General features: G+C 38.4%; 1 protein-coding gene across 3 annotated transcripts in view; it reads left to right on the top strand.

The window, feature by feature from the left end:
* SLC28A1 (solute carrier family 28 member 1) overlaps positions 1 to 20,756 on the top strand; it is a 62,062-nt gene that overhangs the window by 16,074 nt on the left and 25,232 nt on the right. Inside the window, exons 1-8 of one of the 3 annotated variants that reach the window (XM_031955689.1) lie at positions 1,409 to 1,526; positions 4,629 to 4,731; positions 9,866 to 9,951; positions 11,190 to 11,284; positions 12,275 to 12,458; positions 13,922 to 14,063; positions 15,455 to 15,568; positions 17,627 to 17,704. In XM_031955689.1, coding sequence (XP_031811549.1) covers positions 4,645 to 4,731; positions 9,866 to 9,951; positions 11,190 to 11,284; positions 12,275 to 12,458; positions 13,922 to 14,063; positions 15,455 to 15,568; positions 17,627 to 17,704 — 786 coding nt within the window. In that variant the 5' untranslated portion in view covers positions 1,409 to 1,526; positions 4,629 to 4,644. Of the gene's footprint in view, positions 1 to 1,408; positions 1,527 to 1,704; positions 1,795 to 4,628; positions 4,732 to 9,865; positions 9,952 to 11,189; positions 11,285 to 12,274; positions 12,459 to 13,921; positions 14,064 to 15,454; positions 15,569 to 17,626; positions 17,705 to 20,756 lie in introns of those variants that run through there. The other 2 variants (XM_023496498.2, XM_023496495.2) reach the window with 2 other exon arrangements.

The following is a 20,756-nucleotide window of genomic DNA, read 5'->3' as shown; positions in this document are numbered from 1 at the left end:
GACAAATCATTGAAAGAGTTGATTCACTGAGGATCTGACTCAAAAACTCTAATTGGTCTTAATCAGTTCAATATGATTCTATGAAGGGTAATAATTGTTAATAATTATTTTTATTTAATTTTATATAATGCATATTTAGTCAATTGCCTAATAATATTATAAGAAAAATTAAGTATATTAATCTATATTTTGTGTGTCATATAGGAATATAGATTCTAATAGGAGGTATAATGAGTCTTTTACTTTAATACATATTCATTACTTGTTTACCAGCTATGGAGCTTACTTGTATAACTGCAAGAACACTGACAAGGACATTTTCATCCTGTTTTGCTCAGATTCTATGACCAAGTCATGCACGGGTGGTAATATGATTTGGAAAATTCCCTCCTCCCCTCATATGTTCTTCAAGTGTATGTATAGCTTATCCTGTCTCCTCTTGCCTAATTAAAAGAGGAGCCCAACCATTTTGTGACTACCTAGTCAGTGGAAATAATTGTTGCTTCAGTCAATTCACCAGTCTGTTGACATACCATTTTGCTTATTTTAGTTTATGTGTCTTATGTCAACCAATGATATTATTTTGTATTTTGTAGTTACTTTAGAATACCTACATAAGAAATCCTATAAAAATAGGGCCCTGGAAGAAAGGCACTATCACTCAGATAGTGAGGAAGTTCTAAGGTCCACTTCACTGGAGGGGGCCAGGTCCCTTTAATAACATGTTTTGGCTCAAAGCTCAGCATCAGTTTCTCTTTTAGCCATTTGGTGATTTTTATCCCCAAATCACTTAACTTTCCTGGTTCTCAGTTTCCTCATCCGTCAAATGAGGAGATTGGACAGGATGATCTCTGAGAGCCCTTTCTAATTTTAGATCTGGGATTTTAGTGGATGAGAGCTATTGGAGAAGATTTCCTGAAAGAGGTGAGATTTGAACTGAGCTTTGAAGTACATTGAGCTATATTGTCCAGTGAGATACTTTCCAAAAGTTCAATAATTTATGGAATTTTCCCTTGGAACTTGATTTCTCTAGAGGATCCATGAGCAAATTGAGTAGGCAGAAGTAAACAGCATAAGTCATGGAAGTTAGATTTTGGTGTGGAAGGGTCACTAGAGGTCATAAAGTCTAATATCTACATTTAACAGATGAAGAATCTGAGGTAAAAAAAAATTTTTCCAAGGTAATACAACTAGAAAATGTCTTAGATATGATTTAAGTCCAGTTTTTCCTAATTATAGTCTAAAGCTATACCTATGATGCCATGCTATTCTGAAACCCACCTCACAGAAATCTTACAGATTTGGTAGGATGACAAACAGATGACTATTTGTAGCACAAGATACTAATGAAATTACTGAGAATCTTTGTGGGAGGATCCAGCCCATTACTGAACTCTGACCAGACTTCCTGATGCGATGGGAGGACCTGGGCAAAGCACAATCACATTTAGTCTCTTCCTTCCCTGAAAGTAATGTGACTCTTTAATTCTATCACTGAGCAGTGTGATCTAATTGTTCATAACTATGTGAGTAAAAATTGTTTCTGTGTATATACATATTAGGATTTGTGTGTTTGTGTTTGTCTGTGCATGGAACTGTTATTCCTTATGCATACTGTGAATCTGTGTTTGTCAGTGTGAATCTGTATTTGCCAGTGTGATTCATTATCTTGTATGCATATTCCAAATTCAGGCAATTTAGGACTTCTTCACAGAGAAAACGGGTTATATGGACTTACAAGAAGAATGTGAGGAAGGCAAATGAAGAGGAGAGAGAGAAAAGCAAATAAGAGGGGTATCAAGAGTTGTTTCTATTGCTTTGTCTTCATCTTGGGCTGTGGTTTCATTTCTAAGGTCATTCACTCTTTTGGAAGATGTGGATAAATTACTTTTATATCCTATTTGTCTGTTCAAATGTGTCTCAAAATGTTCTGGGAAACAAAATATAAATTCTTATGGTGAATTATTTTTAGTGAAAGCCAAGTTGAAAAAACAAAACTCCAAACATTTGTAACTTCAGGGGTCTAGCTATGGATACTAAAGAGAATAGTTGTGTGTAGATGCAAATAATTGATTAGTGAATACCTCATAATCAAATAATGATGAGAATGGAGATACTCTGTTCTTTGAAAGGGCCAATTACTTTTTTCTGAGTGGAAAGGTTCAGTCACTAGGATTCATACTACTAATTCTCATAGAGCAGAAAACAAGTGTCTTGCACTTGCTAAGAGTCAGGGAGGGATGGATAACAGAAATCAGAGTGTCAAGTGCTGACTGACAATAAGAGGCAAGCACAATCAATGGAATTGGTCTACCTCAGTTTAAAGGGGGCACTGGAACTGATAAAGTAGTCATTGATTACATTTAAAGGTTAGCAAGAAAGACAGCAAATAGTTTTTAAATGGTTATTTCTTTGAGTCTTGTGCTAAATTGTGAATCATGTTTTGAGTGATTCAGATTTGAAGACATTTTAACTCAGATATCTGTCATTTCACAAATAACCAGGGTTGATTTGGCTGTTCTTGCTTGTTAGTTAAGTGCTCTCTTCCTCAACATTTTATTCTTCCTTTTTAAAGCTGTGTATTAGCCCAAGAAAATAATTTTAACTAATGAAATGAATGAATGAATGAAAAGACATTTATTAAGCACTTACTAAGTGTCAAGCATATATTAAGTGCTGGGGATACAAATGCTAAAGCATTTTTATGGTTTTTGGTTTTAATAAAGTTTTATTTTACAGAAAAATTCATATCTGAGTGGAAAGAGTATGTTATATTCTGTTTTTGTTTGGATATTGAGACCATTCAGACATTACATCTGCCTGATGACAATGAACTTAGATTGTATTATACCCAGAAACACAAAACAAAATCAAAAAAACTCCAATTTCACATGTGCTGACTTTGCAAATCCAAATCTAATAAGTGACAGCAAGCATTGAAGAAGAAAAAAGGGGACAAGGTTTTATGATTTATTTCTACATTTCCAATTCTGAAGGGACATTATGATTGTTGCCATTCTTGTTTGTTCCTCTTGTCCATTGTTGCTCACAATTCAGTTGGTTGGAGGAAACTCTCCAGTAGTAGAGACTTAGCAAGGCATTTATAAAAAGTCAAAAATATTTAAAATTCTTTTCATGAGAATGAAGGCTTCTCCTATCATTTGATTATCTCCTTCAAAACCTCTTGTGGAAGAAATGAATTGTGAGAGGAAGGAGATTAAGAAACATGAAACTAAATTCTCAGGATGCTTCGGTATTGAGACGTTTTCTGGGGAGAGCTGTTAGCTTTAGATGTTCTGGCATTATGGCTCTCTATATTTTCCTTTTTATTTTTTGAACATGATACTTTGTATTATTGTTCTTAAACAGGTAATAATGAGGAATATTATTTAAAGGAAAAGAGATAAAGGCAATGAGAGATGAAGGGAGTGAGAGAAAAGGCTGTGCTCCATCTTTCAGAATTTCTTCAAAGGATGATCTCCATCTACAGTAATTCTATTGGTTCTTATACAACATAAAAGCAAAGAAGTTGGAATGATCATAAGATAAGTGATTTGGAGCTGAAGGTCATCATCTAACTTCCTTGTTAGATATAGATGAGAAAACGAAGGACCAGGAAGTTTAAATGACTTGCCTAGCATCACACAGCTTATAAATGTCATTGGCAAGGATTTGAACCCATGCCTTATTGATCACAAATCTAGAACTTTAGAGGCACCAAGTTGGCTCTCATGAATTTGCTATATTTTTAAGACAATCCTACACAAACCCCTTGTATGGGCTCCTCCTCCTTAGGATGATGAGATAGAAGTGCCAAAAAAATTCCATTCTTCAGTTGATTGTCTACAGTACCAGACCCCAGGAAGATAGCAGGAAATCTTCATGAGCAGATTCAGTTCCTTGATGGACTCTGTGAAGGCCTTTCTTTCCCCTTCCCTTGACCAGAAAATTCCAAGTTAATAAAATAAGGAGAAGAGGCCTCAAAGAGATAACCTTGGACAGGAATTAAGGACCTCTTGTATCTCAAATCTTTTCAGTTCCTGAGTGTGTGTGGTAAAAGCCTTGTTAGTCTCCACTTTCCACATTTGTAAAAAAGGAGTAATAGGAACAGTGTTAGGACATGGAAACCCTAGGTTCTAGCCCAAACGGTGCTTTGATATCACTATATAACCTTGAGCTGGTGTCTAACTTCTCTTGAATCCCCATTTGGAAATCCCCATTTCCCCATTTGGAAAATGGGGTGCAGGGGAGGTATAGACTAGAGGATTACTAACTTTCTGTTCTAACACTCTGTGATCCAAGTCATTCTTTTATCTGTTCTTTTAAAATTCATGAGACAGGTGTCTACAGAAAGCTCTGCCTTAAAGAAAGCAGAAGAAGCCCAGAAGTCATTTGTTATAGTGATGGGTTGGTTACCTGAGGTTCTGGGACTAGAAAGATCTTATTGAAATGTGGTCTTTAAAGGCAAGAATGAGGTTTCCTTCTGTCCTTCCCCTAATATAGGCCATGAACATGCTGTCTACCTCTTCTACTCTGGGCTAACCCCAAGCTAAGTATCAGCTCTCACTTTGACTTTTGACTGCTGGGTGGAGATCTTTCCAACCTTTGTCCTCTGGCTTATTTTTCAGCTGAAAGAACCAGGAAATGGAGGAAGAAAAACAAGGAGGACAAAAGCCCATTTCTCTTGCTACCCTGGAGAATGGTGTGGAGAATCTGGGAATGGAGTTTCTGGTAATCGTTTTTCTCCTGTACCCTGATGCTTTCACCATCAGCAGTCCTTCTAGTCTCTAAATCTCCTGTTCCACTATCAATTTGAAATCATCCTTATTTAAGTTATTCCCCTTTCTACTCACTATTACTTCTATCATTTTATTCATCTGGGTATTTATTGAGTACTTTCCATGTGTTCAGAGTGGTGATAGGTAAGACATCTAAGATATGGATAGATAGTTCTCTTAAAGAATAATTTTCAAATATCTGAAACTCTGTCGTGGGGAAAAAGGATTAGATATGTTCTAATGGTGTCCAAAGGGAAGAACTTGGGGTGGCTAGATAGTGCAGTGGATAGAGTATCAGGCCTGGGACTAAATTCAGGAGAACCTGAGCTCAAATTTGACCGCAGACACTTAAACCTTCCTAATTGTGTGAGCAAGTCATTTAACTCTAATTGACACATGCATCACTCACACACATACCAATTCCCCTGCCCCCCCCAAAAAAAATAAAGGAGAGAACCTGCCTTCAGTTTCTACTTTATCTTCCATATGACTTCCAAAACAACACTTCTCAAACTTAGATCTAACCATGCTACTTCTTTAATAAAAAATGTTTAATGGTACTGATGCAGTTAGCGACAGTGCAGGGAGTTGTGAGAACTAGGTATAATACAAAATCCCCTCTGGTCAGTACACAAGTCCAACATGAATCTGAAAAGTCTGAATGGCAAAAGGGATTTTTATTGGCAGAAGCCAGCTTTGCTAGGAAACAGACTCCTCAGTGGCAAGGTCCTGTCAGAGAAATAACAAAGGTTATCACTGAGAAGAGGGCATCTTCACAGCAGGCAAGAGTCCTGACAGGCAGCTGTTCCAAGAAGAGAGATCCTTTGGAAAAGCATAATCCTGCTTCAAACTTCTACAGAGATTTGGAGTTCAAAATTGTCTTTTATTGGCAGTTTAGGGCTTGGACTTCCATTAAAAATTGAATGAGAATCCCTCAATGTTGTCAATGCCCCCAGGCCTAGATTTCCAGTTGAATAGAAAGTACTTATCTTGGAATTTAAGCCACTCAAGAGGAATATAAGGCCCAGATCTCCAACTGAATAAAATCATTTTGAAGGCTTTTCCCCAGAGCCTGGAATTTCCTGAAGAGACTCCTGGCCACTCCCAAAGATCAGTAGACGGTGATTTGACCAAGATCTCTAATTGAATGACACCGTTTAACTTGGAAAAGTCTTGTCTGGGAAAGTATGCTTTTCCCCAGACTTTTTAGAGTCTGAGAACCCAAATTTAGTTTCAGGGTTCACTCCCATCAGTACCCTATTTCTCTAGAATAAAATTCCTCAGAAGAATTTTTTTTATTTTTTTAAAATATTTTTAAAAGCTTTCATTTTATTTATTTAAAATTACAAACATTATTGTCTCCAAAATCAACTCCACCCCAAATGGAAAAAAAAACCCCTCAACAAAACATGTTTTAACAAATACACATAGTCAAGCAAAACAAATTCCTGCATTGAATATGTCCAAAAAAATGTCTCATTCTACATCTTGAGTTCATCACCTCTCCCAGGTGATTGGTAGCATGTCTCATTATTTGTCCTCTGGAATTGCGGTTGGTCACTCCACTGATGAACATTCTTATGTTTTTTATTTGCTTGTCTTTACAATGTTGTGATTATTTTTTTTAAAAATTGTTCTCCTGGTTCTACTCACTTTGTTATATACTTACGAATTTAAATTTCTCAGAAACCATCTCTTTCATCATTTCTGTTGATATAATAGTATTTTATTAAATTCATTTATCATAATTTATTCAATCATTTCTGAATTATTGGGCATCTCCCTAGTTTCTAGCTCTTTGCTACTATACACATTTTTATATTTATGGATCTTCTTTCTTTAATCTTTTTGGGTTATAGACCTCATTGCTTTCTGGTATTGCTGGATCAATATCACTAACATTACATTAATAAAGGTGTTTTCCCTTAGCTCATCTACATTTGTCATTTTCTTCTGTTGTCAACTTTGCCAATCTAATCTAGGTATGAATTGAAATCTCGGTCATTTCAATTTGCATTTCCCTAATTATTGGTGACTTGGAGCATTCGTTATCATGATTATTGATGGCTAGAATTTCTTCTTTTAAAAATTAATCCTTCATATTCTTTGTCCATCTATTACCTGGGGAATACTCAGCTTGACATTTAAAGCCTTCTTCATTCTAGTTCTTTCTGTTTTTATCTCATATTTTTCCCTTCATCAATTTTCCATTCCTGTTAAACTGGCCTGATGACTATTGTTTATTCTTGCCTCCTTGCTTTTGTATAAGTTGTCTCCTGTGGCCATAATGCACTCTTTACTTACATCAACTTTGTAAAATTCCTACCTGGATTTAAAATACAATTTAGCTGTTGTATTTATATCCTACAGACTCTCCCAGATAGTAGCCCATGCTTCCTCTTGAAGTTACTTTATGTATACTTTGTATTTTATTACTTAAATAGATATCTTGTCTTCTTAGTAGAATGAAAGCTTCACGATAGGATTGTTTTCTTTTTGTCTTTGTATACTCAGAGCCTAATAAATCTTGGCTGAATTGAATTGAACTAATAGTAGTGACTTCTGTTATAGGGAACTGAATGAATAAAATAAATAAAATAACTTCCTAGCAGTTCAAGATTTTCAAAAATGAAATGGATTTCTTTGTGAGTTTCTTATGACTAGTGCTATTCAAACGATTCCATACATCCAAACAAGTATTTGTTAAACACCCAGCATGGTGTTAGGTTCTGGGGGCGATAACAAAATCTACATAATTACATCATGTATCTACATCCTCATGGAGCTCACAGGCTGGTGAGTGGATATGACACAATAGAAATCATAAAGGATATTAGAGAAGGATCAACATAGAGGCCTCATTTAATTTAATGGTATCATTTTATAAATGACCAGAGAATATTAGATGATTCTATCTGGATCATACAGATAATAAATATCAGAGATAGGATTTGAACTCATATTTTCTGACCATGGATTCATTCCTCTCTTCCCAACTCTAAATGCTGTAGGTAAGAGTTGAACTAAATCAAGTCTAATCATCCCTTCTCTATACAAGACTTTATGATTCTAAGAAGCATGTAATTTAGTATCCATCCTTCAAAGCCCAAAGCAGATCTTGTCTCCATGAAGCCTCTCCTAGCAATTCTAGTCAGCATTGTTATCATTTCTTCTTGGTCATAACATATTGCTCAATGTAACTGATTTTCATCTCTCTCCTCTACTTTGTTTTCTAATTGTTTCTAATGTGTTTATATCTTTCTGTATGACTGTAAGTTTCTAAAGGCAAGATCTGTGTCATACTGGTAGAACTATATTTCTGTAGTTAAAATTTATTATTATATGATTTACATTTATTATATTAGTATACATTTATATTTATTATGCTATGATATACATGTCTTAGTATGAATTTTGTAGTAAAAATCTTTATTAAAGAATCTTTCACTTTACTTAGTTTTACCCTGACACTTCAATAGAATGACAATAATGTTTTCATTTCAGCATATATATGCTGAAATATATTCATTCAGCATATATATTCAGAAATATATGTTTTCAATTCAGCAAGCATTCATTAGAGATCTTTTAGGTGCAAGATGATAGGAACACAAAAACCAAGAGTGAAACAGTTCATAACCTCAAGAAGTTTACATTTTATTGAGAGAGAATACTTATATAATATACAAATATGGAAATATTAAATATATATGAAGCGAGTTCAAGGTGGAGAGGTGGGAGTGCTATTAAGGAGTGATCTTAACTCATAGCAATATCTAAGTTTGGTTTTAAAGGAAATCCTCTGGAATCATGGTCATTGCATGATCACTGCATTGATAAGAGTTCTTAAGTTTTTCAAAGTAGTTTGTCTTTAAAATGTTGTTATGGTATAAAATGTTCTCACCTCACTTAGCACCGATTCTCTGATTTCTCAGATTTTTCTGAAACTATCTCCATCATTTCATAGTGTAGAAGAGTGTTCCTTCATGTTAATATGATTTATTCAGTCATCCCCATTTAATGTCTCCCCCCATTTCCAATTCCAAAGAGAACAAAGCATTATTTCAAATTGAATCACAAATCAGTATAAATATTACTATCAGAACCCACTTGGGTCTTCAAAATGGCAAAAAAAAAGTGTAAAGTTGTTCACTGTCCCCCCAAAACAGTGACTGTGAATGTGTTTCAGAGCTATGTCTTCATTGAATTTGATTTTCACAGCTTAGTTTTTTTCTTGGGAAATAAATCAACCTACTGTGTATGATTTAGAGTTTAAATCTAAAAAATTATTTTCTTACAACAGTTTTATATGCATTAGATAATATGGCATAGGAAGATTATATAGGTATGAAGATAGTCAACTGAGATTTGACTCAACTCTGCTATTTCCTAATTGTGAAGCCCTAAGAAAGTCACTTAGCCTCTCTAGACCTCAGTTTCCTTACCCATAAAATCAGGATTATATGCCTTTGCTTGTATCAAATCCACCTACCAGTCTGTGAGCTTCATTAGAGTGGGAACTCTGTCTTACGTAGACAACATGCCATCTTCCTCATAGAGTCATTAAAAGGTAACCCCATTTTCCAGATGAGGTTCTTGAGCCTTAAAGGAGTTCAATGAGTTGCCCACAGTTATATGACTAACAAGCATCAGAACTGGAATGTGAACTGAGATTTTCCAGCTTGAAGTTCAGTGCTCTTTCCACTGTGCCATGCACAATGAGGGAAGAGAACAAGCATTTCTCTAGCACTTACTATGTACCAGGTACCAGCATTTTTTAAAAAACAAAGATTATTCTTTTGATGCCCACAATAATCCTGAGAGGTAGGTTCTATTATTATCCTCATATTACGGTTGAAGAAACTGAAGCAAACAGAGGTTAACTGCCTGACTAATAAATGTGTGAGGCTGGATTTGAACTTAGATTTTTCAGGTTTTAGTCCCAGTGCTTTGTCCACTGTGTCATCAGCTGCCCTTGTGGTATCTGAATTTCCTTTTCCTCTGGAACTTAGCATGTTTTAAGCTGTAAGTGAATATTTGCTGACTTTTTTCTTTCATTGTCTGGTTCTTGTCTATGTGTGGAAAAGGAAGGCCAGGATATTGATGGACCTGTGTGGGATGAAGAACGGGGGCCTGGTTTGGATGCTGGGGCCACACCCACCCCATTCTGGAGGTATGAGGCTTAGATCTTCTGTTTGTTTAGTGATAAGAGCTAAAGGTAGGAGCAGGAAGCAATGGGAGGGAGGAAGATTCTGTTTACAATCTCTTCTTTCTCTATTTCTTTCTTTCTTCAACTCCCAACTGTACACCAGTATCTTCTGATTTAGGGTTTCCCCAATACTCTAAAGTGGGCAAGAAGAAATTGTCAAGAAATAGGTATGAGGGGTCTGCTCCAGTGGTCCATATTACCACTACATCTCCTCACAGGCCAGACCTTTAGTTTTAGAACATTCCAAGAAAATTTGCAAGGCTGTGGGGGTGTGGAAAGGGTTCTATATAGAAATGTCCTTTCTGGCTTTCTGCAGAGGGGAAGGTCATGTGAGATGGGGGTTGGGGAAGGGTATGCAGAAGACTCCATTCTGGGGATGGAAGTGTTAGGATAATATATCCCATCAGAACATAGGAACTGAATGGTACTATGGCCCTGCCCTACTTGTGTATGTCTATATCAAATATATGTTATATGTGTCAAACAATGCTCTGTCCACTGTGCCACCTGCTTTTGAAGATATTAAATGGCCCTTTTCTGATGTGTTTTTAAAACTAAGTACTGTGTAATTTAAGATGTAAAACCCTAAAAATTTTTTTCACTCATGTATGTTGTTTTTATGTAATATATGTTATTTATATGTATATGTGCATGTTTGATATAGGAATATATTATACATGTGCACATAGAGCCATGGTACTCAGCGTCATTGTAATCAGTGTATACATAAAGATGTATGTGTATGTGTAGATACACACATATATATTCACCGCTTCTGTCTATGTACATATATACAATATATTTATATGAACCGTATATTTATGTGTATTATATATGCAAATATGTGTATATTCACTATGTGCACATGTTTATGAATATATACACATATATGAACATTTGAATGGAAGGACAGTATTCCTGGAAGTGATAACTTTAAATTCCCTTTCCTGATGAATATAGGTCATTTGGGGATGATGTTCATCCAATTCAGCCTAGAGTAAGGTTTGCTCTGACCTTAGCCTGCTGACATTGATCCCTTAGCTGACATTGGTCCATCCTGTGGGATGACATGGCAACCACTTAGCTTTTTTACAGGACTAGACAGATTTAATCTGAAGTTCTTAGGATCGCCAATGGTATGGGAGTTAACTGGAAGAGATGAGAGCTGGGCAAAAGTAGTCACTAATTGTTGGCTCTGGTAGGAGAAGATTGCAGTCCACTTCTTTGAAAGCGAGAACATTTTGCAGAGGCCATGCTGAATTGTTTCGATGGATCCTCTGGGGCATGATGTGCACAGGTAAGACACTGAATCTGTTCTTTCTGGGGACACAAAGGAGTTATATGACCCCATCTGATACCTGCTCCCCAGGGTGGGGTCAATTCTGGAATTCCCACAAATCTACTCTCTAAATTTTGTTTTACCCCTTGTCAGCATCTCCCAGAGTCCATTCTTTCCAGTGTGCCCCCAAATCCTGATAAATGATACATACTATCTTTTGCCTGCTGACTCACCCAGAAGCAGGTCCCATTCAAAAGTTCATTGAAGGCAAGGTCTATTTGCTGTTCATCTTGGTATCCCTCCTCTGTTCAGTCAATGCATATTTATTAATTGACCTCCTATATATCTGTTGGTTGGAAAACATATATTACTATATGGCAGAAAGAATACTGTCCTATGTGTGTAGTCTTGGATTTTAGCTTTTGCTCTGATATTAACCAAGATGGATGATTCTGGGTAAATTGTTAATGTTCTTGCTTTCAGTTTTTTCAGCTATAAAATGGAGAAGTTTTATTAAAAGATCTCCAAGGTCTCTTCCAGCCCTAAAGATCTATCTTTGCTCTTAAGCTTAGGACATAGTGGAAAAGGCATTGACTCTGCAGTCAAAATACCATTCTGGTTCCTTCCAACTCTCAAATTCTGTAATTTTCAGTGACAGAGGTCCTGCCTTTCCAACCTGCCTCTGTGTGGCCTATCTGTGTGGCCCTTCTGCAAGTCATATAGATTCCTCAGGCCTCAGTCCCTCATCTGTGAAATAAGAGATTGGACAAGGTAGCTTTTAAAGTTCCTTCCACTTCCATGTTGATGATTTTATTCTATTATCCTGGTCTTGTGGAACTGAATCTTTGATTTCCCAAGATTGGACAGTAAGACCAGCTGAGTCATTCACTCCTCACCCTCCCTGCCCCTTTAGCCTCTGGAAGTGGTAGAGAAAGACAAAGAGACCTGGGGCAGAGGTTGTACTTACTCTGGAGAAGTCATGACTCTATACCCCTTCATCTCTTCCAGCTTATTCTGCTTTTGTGCTGACAGCCTGTCTCCTGGATTTCCAAAGGGCTCTGCCTTTGTTCATCATCACATGTGTAGTCCTTTTCTTTCTGGCCCATAGCCTGTTCAAAAAACTGTTGGGAAAGAAACTATTAAGATGTCTGAAGCCCCTCAGTAATTCTAGCTTGAATCTCTGGCTAAAACGGTGAGTAAGAGAAGGTCCCTTGGATACTTGACTGTCTCTCCTTATGTTCCCAAATCATTGTGAGCTGGGAGGCTGGCACTGTATCATGCTCCTTCCTCCCCCACCACTACCTTCGGCGATAATCTCATTTGTTTGAGTTTTGTGAACTCCAGATTATTCCACTTATTGCTCAGCTTTTCTTCGCCAGAAGGATCTTCCCACACGATGGGAGAATCTGACCAAATCATGCTTGGATTCTCTGATTACCCTTACTGAATCACTATTTCAGTAAAATCTAGGAGGTTTCAAAGATCTTCCATTTTCATGTAATTTGTATGCTTCCTACTTTGGTCTTTGAGTGAATTGTAACATGTCTGCACTCAGCTTCAGGCTTTGGATTCCCATACTAGCATTTCCCTGGTTCCTGGGTTGTAGTGTCCTGGGCCATTGGCCAGCTTGGATTAACTTCTACCAGCTTGGGTGTTGAGATGCTGGCCCTGAGTATATCATTAAGGACTCTATTACTTGAAGAATGTACAACCATGGGAAGGGAGAAACACCCAGCAAACATGATTCCTCACCCTGTCCTCAATATATATTCTGCTTAAACTCCCTGCTGTTGAAAGGACATACTCAGTGGGGACATCCACCTCTCCTCACCTCCTTTGGAATTTACTATCCGGAATGCCTGGCTCTCAAGGTATGAGAGTGATGTAGGAAGCTCCTGACACAGGTTGGAGACTGGCCAGGTGTTGACTGCACTTCTCACCTGACTCTTTACACTGGCAACATTTTTGGGTCAATATGAATCTGAACCCGTCTAAAATTACTCAAGTGCCCTCTGCACCTAGCTCCTTGGACTAGCCCTGCTTTGGCACAACCAGGGACAAACTCCATAAGGGCAGAAGACCTATCTTATCTAAATTTTGTTTCTTCCTCAAAGCTTATCACAGTGTTCAGCACAAGTCAGCAAGCTTGGACCTGTGATTTCATAGGCCTGAGAACCTCCTTCACTGACACAGTTTTAGAAAATTGCCTTAGAAATCAAAGTACAGAGATCAAATGACTTGTCCACAGCCATAGGCTAGTAAGTGTAATTGATGGGATTTGAACTCAGGTTTTCCTGGTTCCAAGTTTAGCAATCTATCCATATTCTATGTTTTTTTTTTTTTTTCTTTTTCACTTCAAACACATTAGACAGTTAATGTTTGCACAAAAGAAATACTGGTCATCAGGCATAGTTCCTGATCTGAATGTCTGTATAGCCTTTAGAAAAATCCTAAATCCAATTCTGAGTCTAATCCAGAGAACCCTGGAGGCATATGGTATGACTTTCTTCTTGTTCTGGACTAATAAAATGGAATACGGTCTTCTTGGATACTGGCAACCTAGGACAAAGCCCCAATTGCCCTTTATTAGTTACAGCTTTTGGTGGGCTTCCCAATGGAGAGTGAGTAACGTGTTCTCTGGTACTTCATCTGTAGGTGTCTAGGAGCAGCTGCTTTGGTGGGCCTGATATTGTGGTTGGCTCTGGACACTTCCCAACGGCCGGAGCAGCTTGTGTCCTTTGCAGGCATCTGCGTATTCATCATCTTCCTCTTTGCCTGCTCTAAACATCATCTCTCAGTGAGTCTACAGGCTGGATCGCCTATAGGGGGCTGGTAGGGAGGAATGGAGCATCTTCTTTCTTCCCCTGTGGTTTCCCATGAACTCCCCAGGCTCTTTGGCCAAGAAAAGCCAGTACCCTATGACTAGACAAGCAAGTTTCTTCCCACTCTGCCTCAGATAGCCACAGAACAGTGGAGAATGCTAAGGGGTGAGTCTGTGCTGAGGGTATCGATACCGAAATAGTTATGGAGGACTACAGTCTGTTCCTAGCTTTGGGGTTGTGTCTGGAGCCTGGCACCCGAGACAGATGGATGGTGCAAGGAGGACCCCAACTCCAGAGTCCTCCCCATCCAACTACATTGTACACGAAGGGGACTTAGTAAACCCTAGTCATTGGATCAGAGATTAAAAGTTGGGAAGGCTCTTGGGGTCATTCAGTCTAATCCCTTCATTTTTCACACAAGAAATTGAGGTCCAGAGAAAGGAAGTAACTTGTCCACCATCAAACATATAGCTAAGCAAACAGCAGAATGATTTATTTGAATTTATAGTAGGCAGGGGGATGGGGACAGTGAGAAGGAAGAGATTGGAACAGTTTGGATTTATAAAGAATTTATCCTGGCTCTGTTTGCAGTCTGTAGAATTGTAAAGTGGGCTGGGGTCTTCTCAGCAAACCCAGGCTCACTACAATCGGGGTTATAGCCTCTTACTCTAATGTGCTTGTGAACTCAGTCCCTGGCTTTAGGCTCCTTGAGTCCCTGCTGGCAGCAAAATCTGGCATGTGGAGAGGAAGGGAGTTTTTCCTCTTTGTTTTTCACCCACTTTATCTTCTGGATTTGGAGGCTTCCCTAGGCTTTGGAGGTATTTATTGGACACTGTGCCAGGGAAGGTGCCTTAGTTCTTGAATTATATTCATTCTTTCCATATTTATGACTGGGGTCAGGGTCCTTTTGCTTACTTTTTCCAGGGGACATTTAGGTGCAGAGACCTAAATATGACTCATCAAAATGATCAAATTCTGTTCAATCCTAGATGAAGAACATTGGGTTCAAATCAGGCCATATACATTTCTGTTGGAAGTAGCACTAGGAAATCCCCCAATCTTGGAGAGAATGGTTTTATTCCGGGCATCTTAGGAGTTACTAGCCCAGTTCATTGGGGATAAAGTGTCCAGTTTATAGCGGGATTCAGTGTCTCAGACCTCTCTATTCAATCTGTCACATCAAAGCATGATTAAGGTCACTAGACTAGGGGAAAAATCTCTCTTGGTATTCTCCTGGCTTGCTCCCTACCTTATCTCATATTCTTCTCTGAGTTCCTGGATTCCTGACTTCTTGCTACCTAGAAGACATACGTATCTTTGTGGCAGAGGCTAGAAAATATGGACCTCATTTTCTTTTGTATTTCAGGTGTCCTGGAGGGCTGTAATATGGGGCCTTGGTATGCAGTTTGTTCTTGGAATCTTTGTTATCAGAACTGAACCTGGATTTGTGGCATTCCAATGGCTGGGAAACCAGGTCAAGGTATGGTAGATTGGGCCCAAGGGCTCTATTTATAGGTAGAACTAGGTGAGATGAAGAAATCTGAGGGTTTCTTGTGATGCTGTTCCTTTTGGGAAAGTCAAAGTTTGTAAAAGGCAAGGAGACAATGCCATCAAATAGCTTGATCCCCTAGAGACCAAGGGGTATATGTGAATGTGGGCCAGGTAGGGAGGCTAAGAAAATAGAAGTGGTTGGAGAAAACTGAGCCACTGACTTTCTTTGAAACTAGAAGCATCTACATCCAGAGAGGGCTGTGGGAACTGAGTATGAATCACAACATAGCATTTTCACTTCATTTTGTTGTTGTTTGCTTGAATTTTATTTTCTTTCTCATTCTTTTCCTTTTTGATCTGATTTTTCTTGTGCAGCAAGATAATTATATAAATATGTACACCTATATTCAATTTATATAATTTTTTTATCATGTTTAACATATATTGGATTACTTGCCATCTAGGGGAAGGAGCGGGGGAAGAGGGGGAAATTAGAGCACAATGTTTTGCAAGGGTTAATTTGAAAAATTACCCATGCATATGTTTTGAAAATAAAAGGCTTTAATAAAATTTTTTTTAAAGAACTAGAAGCAAGCAAATGCTTCTCTCAAGTCACTGTTTTGTATTTAAAATGAAGAAGCCTTCTATCTCTGAGCTTGAGAGGGCTTTAAGCCCCTTGGAAGAATGTCCCACCTCAGTATTCTAGAGGTGTTAATGTGGGCACCAGCTATCGTTTCCAGATATAAGACAAATTAGTATGACAATCACCATTCTTTAAAAAAAATTATTGGTATTTTTTGGTGTTATATGATCTATATTTCCTACTGTTCCTCCTCCGTTAGATATTCATATCTTATAATAAAGATTTTTTTTAGAACATTCAACAAAACTAACTGATATTGAATATATGATGTTATAAACTATATTTCACACCCACTATCTCCCATCTCTACAAAAATGTAGTGAGAGAGATATCTTTTTATAGCTCTTTTTTGGTCTCAAGCTTGGCCATTCTAATTTTGAGACATTCAGTTTTGCAATAGTCATCATTCTTTGATTTGGTATAATGCTCCATCCTTTTCAAAGCACTTCCCTACTTATTTTCTCACTTGAGGTGTGAAATCAGGTAGTAGAAATTGTAGAAGCAGAGAGTTGGAGGGGAGAACTATGAGATCTCTGATTCAATCTCTTTTACAATTACAATTGAGGACAGAGACCAGTTACTCCTAGCCACACAGGTCAATGGTAGTAAAGCCAACATTAATATTCAGGCTTCTAGATTGCCAATCCAGGTATACTGCTTCCCTTGTAAAATGTTGTCTTCGACACATGAATTACAAAAAAGTACCCAGGTTCCACATAGGGTAAGTGACTAGATAGCTCATTGGACTGAGGATCAAGAAGACCTACTTTCAAATCTGATTTCAAATACTTAAGAGCTATGTGATTCTGAACAAGTCACTTAACCTTGGTGGTAGATTGGTGGATTAGTTCAGAAACTGGGCTAACCACTAAGGAGACCCAGGGTCTCTGTGTGGTCTTGGTCAAGCCATTTTCCTACCTCTTAGCCATTTCCTCATCTGTAAGGGGAATGGGTCTGCCTAGAGAAAGGAGCATTGACTTTGGAGTTTGAGAACCTGGATATAGATTCTGCTTCTCATTCTTACTACCTAGATGACCTTGGACATGTCCTCCCTAGGCCTCCATTTCCTCACCTATAAAATGAGACCAGATGATTTCAGGCAGAACTTCTAGCTTTAGATTTATGAGCATGTGATCTCTGAGATCCTGTACAGAGCTTAGATTCTAGGAATTAGAGAATACAATCTGTAGACTGACTCACAGGACAAACCAGGGCTGGTTTCCTGGCCAAGATGCATTATCTTTGCTAAGTATGTTAGTAAGATGTTCTGTGACCAAGAGGTCCTGGATCTCACACTGTTAACTGGGCAGTGGGTGGGGTACTCTGCAAGCAGGAAAACTGGTTTCTCTTCCTCCCTGTCTTTCCTTCCTCCTTTCATGCTGTATTTTTTTGTTCCTCCCTCAGATTTTCCTGGACTACACTGTAGCTGGCTCCAGTTTTGTCTTTGGGGAGACGCTGGTGAAGGACGTCTTCGCCTTTCAGGTCAGGCCTGCATTTATAGATAGGAGACATCCTGGAGCAGCTGCTTGCCAGATATTCAGCCAATAAAGAGCTTGGTTCAGTGACCTGCCAAGTTAGGGACAGTATGGGGAAAGCTGGTGGTTGAGGATCTCCTGTTGCTGGGGAACTAGCCCTGGGCAAAATGGCTTTTAAAATGTGGGCAGGGATTTAAATTTTTTTTTTCAATTAACAAGCATTTATTTTTCACTTCTTCCTTCCTCCCTCCATTTCCTCCCAAGTGGAAAAACAAGCAAAGAAAACCTCAAAACCACCCTTGTAATAAATATGCATAGTTAAGCAAAACAAATTACCCAATTGGTCATGTCCAAAAATGTTTTTATTCTACATCTTGAGCCTACACCCACCTCTCTGTCACCGGGTGGCTAGCAAGGGCAAGGATTTGTCCTGTACTTGGAATTAATTGTACAGTTAAATAAATAATGTTATAATATGCCTACCTTGAGGGCTTAAGATACACGTTTGGAGGATATCTTGCAGACTTAGGTGATGGACCAGCACTAGGGATTTAGACAACATTAGGGCTAGAGTAGGAAAAATAGGCAGATGTCTAGAATATAACTTATAAACCCAACAAGAGACACTTTTTGAGGTGACTTTTAATAAATGAGCTTTTTCGAATACTAGAAAATTCCTTCCCTAGGTCTAGAGGTATTTATTTTGTTATAAATCAAGTTACATGTGGTAGGTAGTGTTCTGTGGTAGATAGAGGGCTGGAAGCTGGCATGGATTCAAATCCTGCTCCAGATACCCTATAACTGTCACATGTCACTTATTCTTTCTTAGTTTTCTCATCTATAAAATGAGGCTAGTAACAACTCTTTTTCTTATAGGTAAGATCAAATGAGATAAGCAAAGCTTAAAGTAAGGTCACCTGTAAGTTACAAAGCAGGGTCAGAGGCTTGTTGGCCAGCAAAAGACAGGGCGTATAGGATGTGGTTTTTAGATCTTGCCAATAATACATAAATGCTTTGTCCCAGCTCTGGGCCCTGGGTGATCGCTCTGCCATAGAAGCAGAAATACCTGGGAATGAGCCTGCTAAATTCTTGGTTAAGTTTGGTTCAGGAACAAATACAAAAAGCAGTATCTAACCCAGACCCAGAGACGATTCTGTGGTGCAAAAGTTAACGCCAAATCAACACCATAATAAAACTAGATTATTTATCTTAAAATGACACAGTTTTGCAGGAAACTGAAATTATGACATCATGTTACTTTACAAGAAAGAAAGAAAAAAGAAATCCCAAAAATTCTCTACCCAAAAGCAGCAGGTGGATTAACAGAGAGCCCAGATTTCGGGTTTTAACTTAAATCTAGATATACATATATACTTAGAAGGTTAAAGGCCAGCTAGTCTGAAACTGCCATTTTACAGAGGAGGAAACCAAGGCACAGAGATTACTCAAGATCACACAGCTAGTTAGTGTCCAAGCTGAGAATAAAATTCAGGTCTCTTGACTCTTATTCTAATGCTTTATCTATTACAACAAATAGAAAAATGATATTTTCCCCCCCAATCTCAAAAGGGATTCCATTTAAATATCACTTGCAAGTTTGCAAAGCATGTCTACATGCTGCATCACATTGGAACCTCAGGATAGCCTTGTTTTGTAGGCACTCTCATTATCACAGATAAGGAAATCAAATTTGATTGAGCTTAGATGATTTGTCCAGGGTCACACTGTTAGAATCTAAGACAGGATTTAAATGTGTCATCCTGATTTCAAGTCTATACTACATATTAACAGCCTTTCAGTGTCACCAAGAGAAAAAATACTTATTAATTGGTGGCAAAGGACTTTGAGACTCGACATTTGCTCAAGGGGGGAAGTAATAAGTGATGTTGATTTGTCATTAACCAAACTTGATGGCTCTTCTCTGGGGTTAAGCAGTTGGTCACTCAGCACACAGTCTCTGGGAGGCTCTGGTCTCTTCTCCCAGACAGTTCCAAGGACTCTGGGCCCAGAACCATCCCTTGTGAGCGCTGTCTTGCCAATTCTTTCCTGTGGCTGGCTCAGAACATAGTAGAAGGTTGCTAAAAATGGATGTTGCTGGTGACAATTGCTGTGTTGATGAGCTCAGGAGGTAACATAGCTGACAAGGTGTCAATACCTAAGGAGGTGTGGTCATCTGGGGGAAAAGTGGTTCCTGGGAGCTCATATAACACAGCAAGGATGTTGTTGGTAAATAAAGGGAACCAAGGAAACCCATTCATCACCTTGAATGACAAGGGGTGTGGCTTCCTTGGTAGCTGTTCTGCAGGAGAAGTAGCTGCTGGCAACTCACTGTGGGCCTTAGCAGGGATCCCTCCATTTCTTTGGGCCTCATTGGAAAAATAAAGGGCTGGGATTAAACGATGACCTAGGGCTTCGTTTGATTTTAACATACCGTGATTGTATAAAAATGCAGGAGGCAATGTGGTTTAGCAGAAAGAGAACTAGCAATTTTGAGCCCTGGACTCTAAATCTACTTAATTTGATGTTGTTATACCCTGGAAAGAGTGAGAGACTTTGGTACCTGGGCCATCCCAGTAGCATCTGGGTTCAAATCCCATTTCTGATACTGGGTGACTGGGGAAGTCCCTTAATGTGCTTTCTGATCTGAGGAGGCTGGACCAGATAGCTTCTGAGATGAAACTTCTAGACCAATGATACTTTATAAACAAACATGTATTAAGTACCTCCTGTAAGCCGTATACACTAAACTCATTGATGGGAATTCAAAAATTAAAACAAAACATTCCAAGTGAGCCACTGGGTGGTACAGTGGATAGAGTATCAGGTAGGAATAAGGAAGACCTGAATTCAAATTTGACTTCAGAGACTTATTGTGTAAACCTGGACAAGTCACTTAATTCTGTCTGCCTCAGTTTCTTCATCTGAAAAATGAAATGGAGAAGAAAATAGCAAACCACTTCAGTGTCTTTGCCAAGAAAACCCCAAATGGGATCTTGAAGAGTTGGACAGTTCTAAACAGCAACAGGAAGTGAGCTTATGTTCTCTCAGAGTAAGAGTTT

Source organism: Sarcophilus harrisii, chromosome 2 (assembly GCF_902635505.1).
Source record: "Sarcophilus harrisii chromosome 2, mSarHar1.11, whole genome shotgun sequence".
NCBI lineage: Eukaryota > Metazoa > Chordata > Mammalia > Dasyuromorphia > Dasyuridae > Sarcophilus > Sarcophilus harrisii.
The sequence above is the reverse complement of the archived record's forward strand: the minus strand, read 5'-3'. Positions and strand labels throughout refer to the sequence as shown.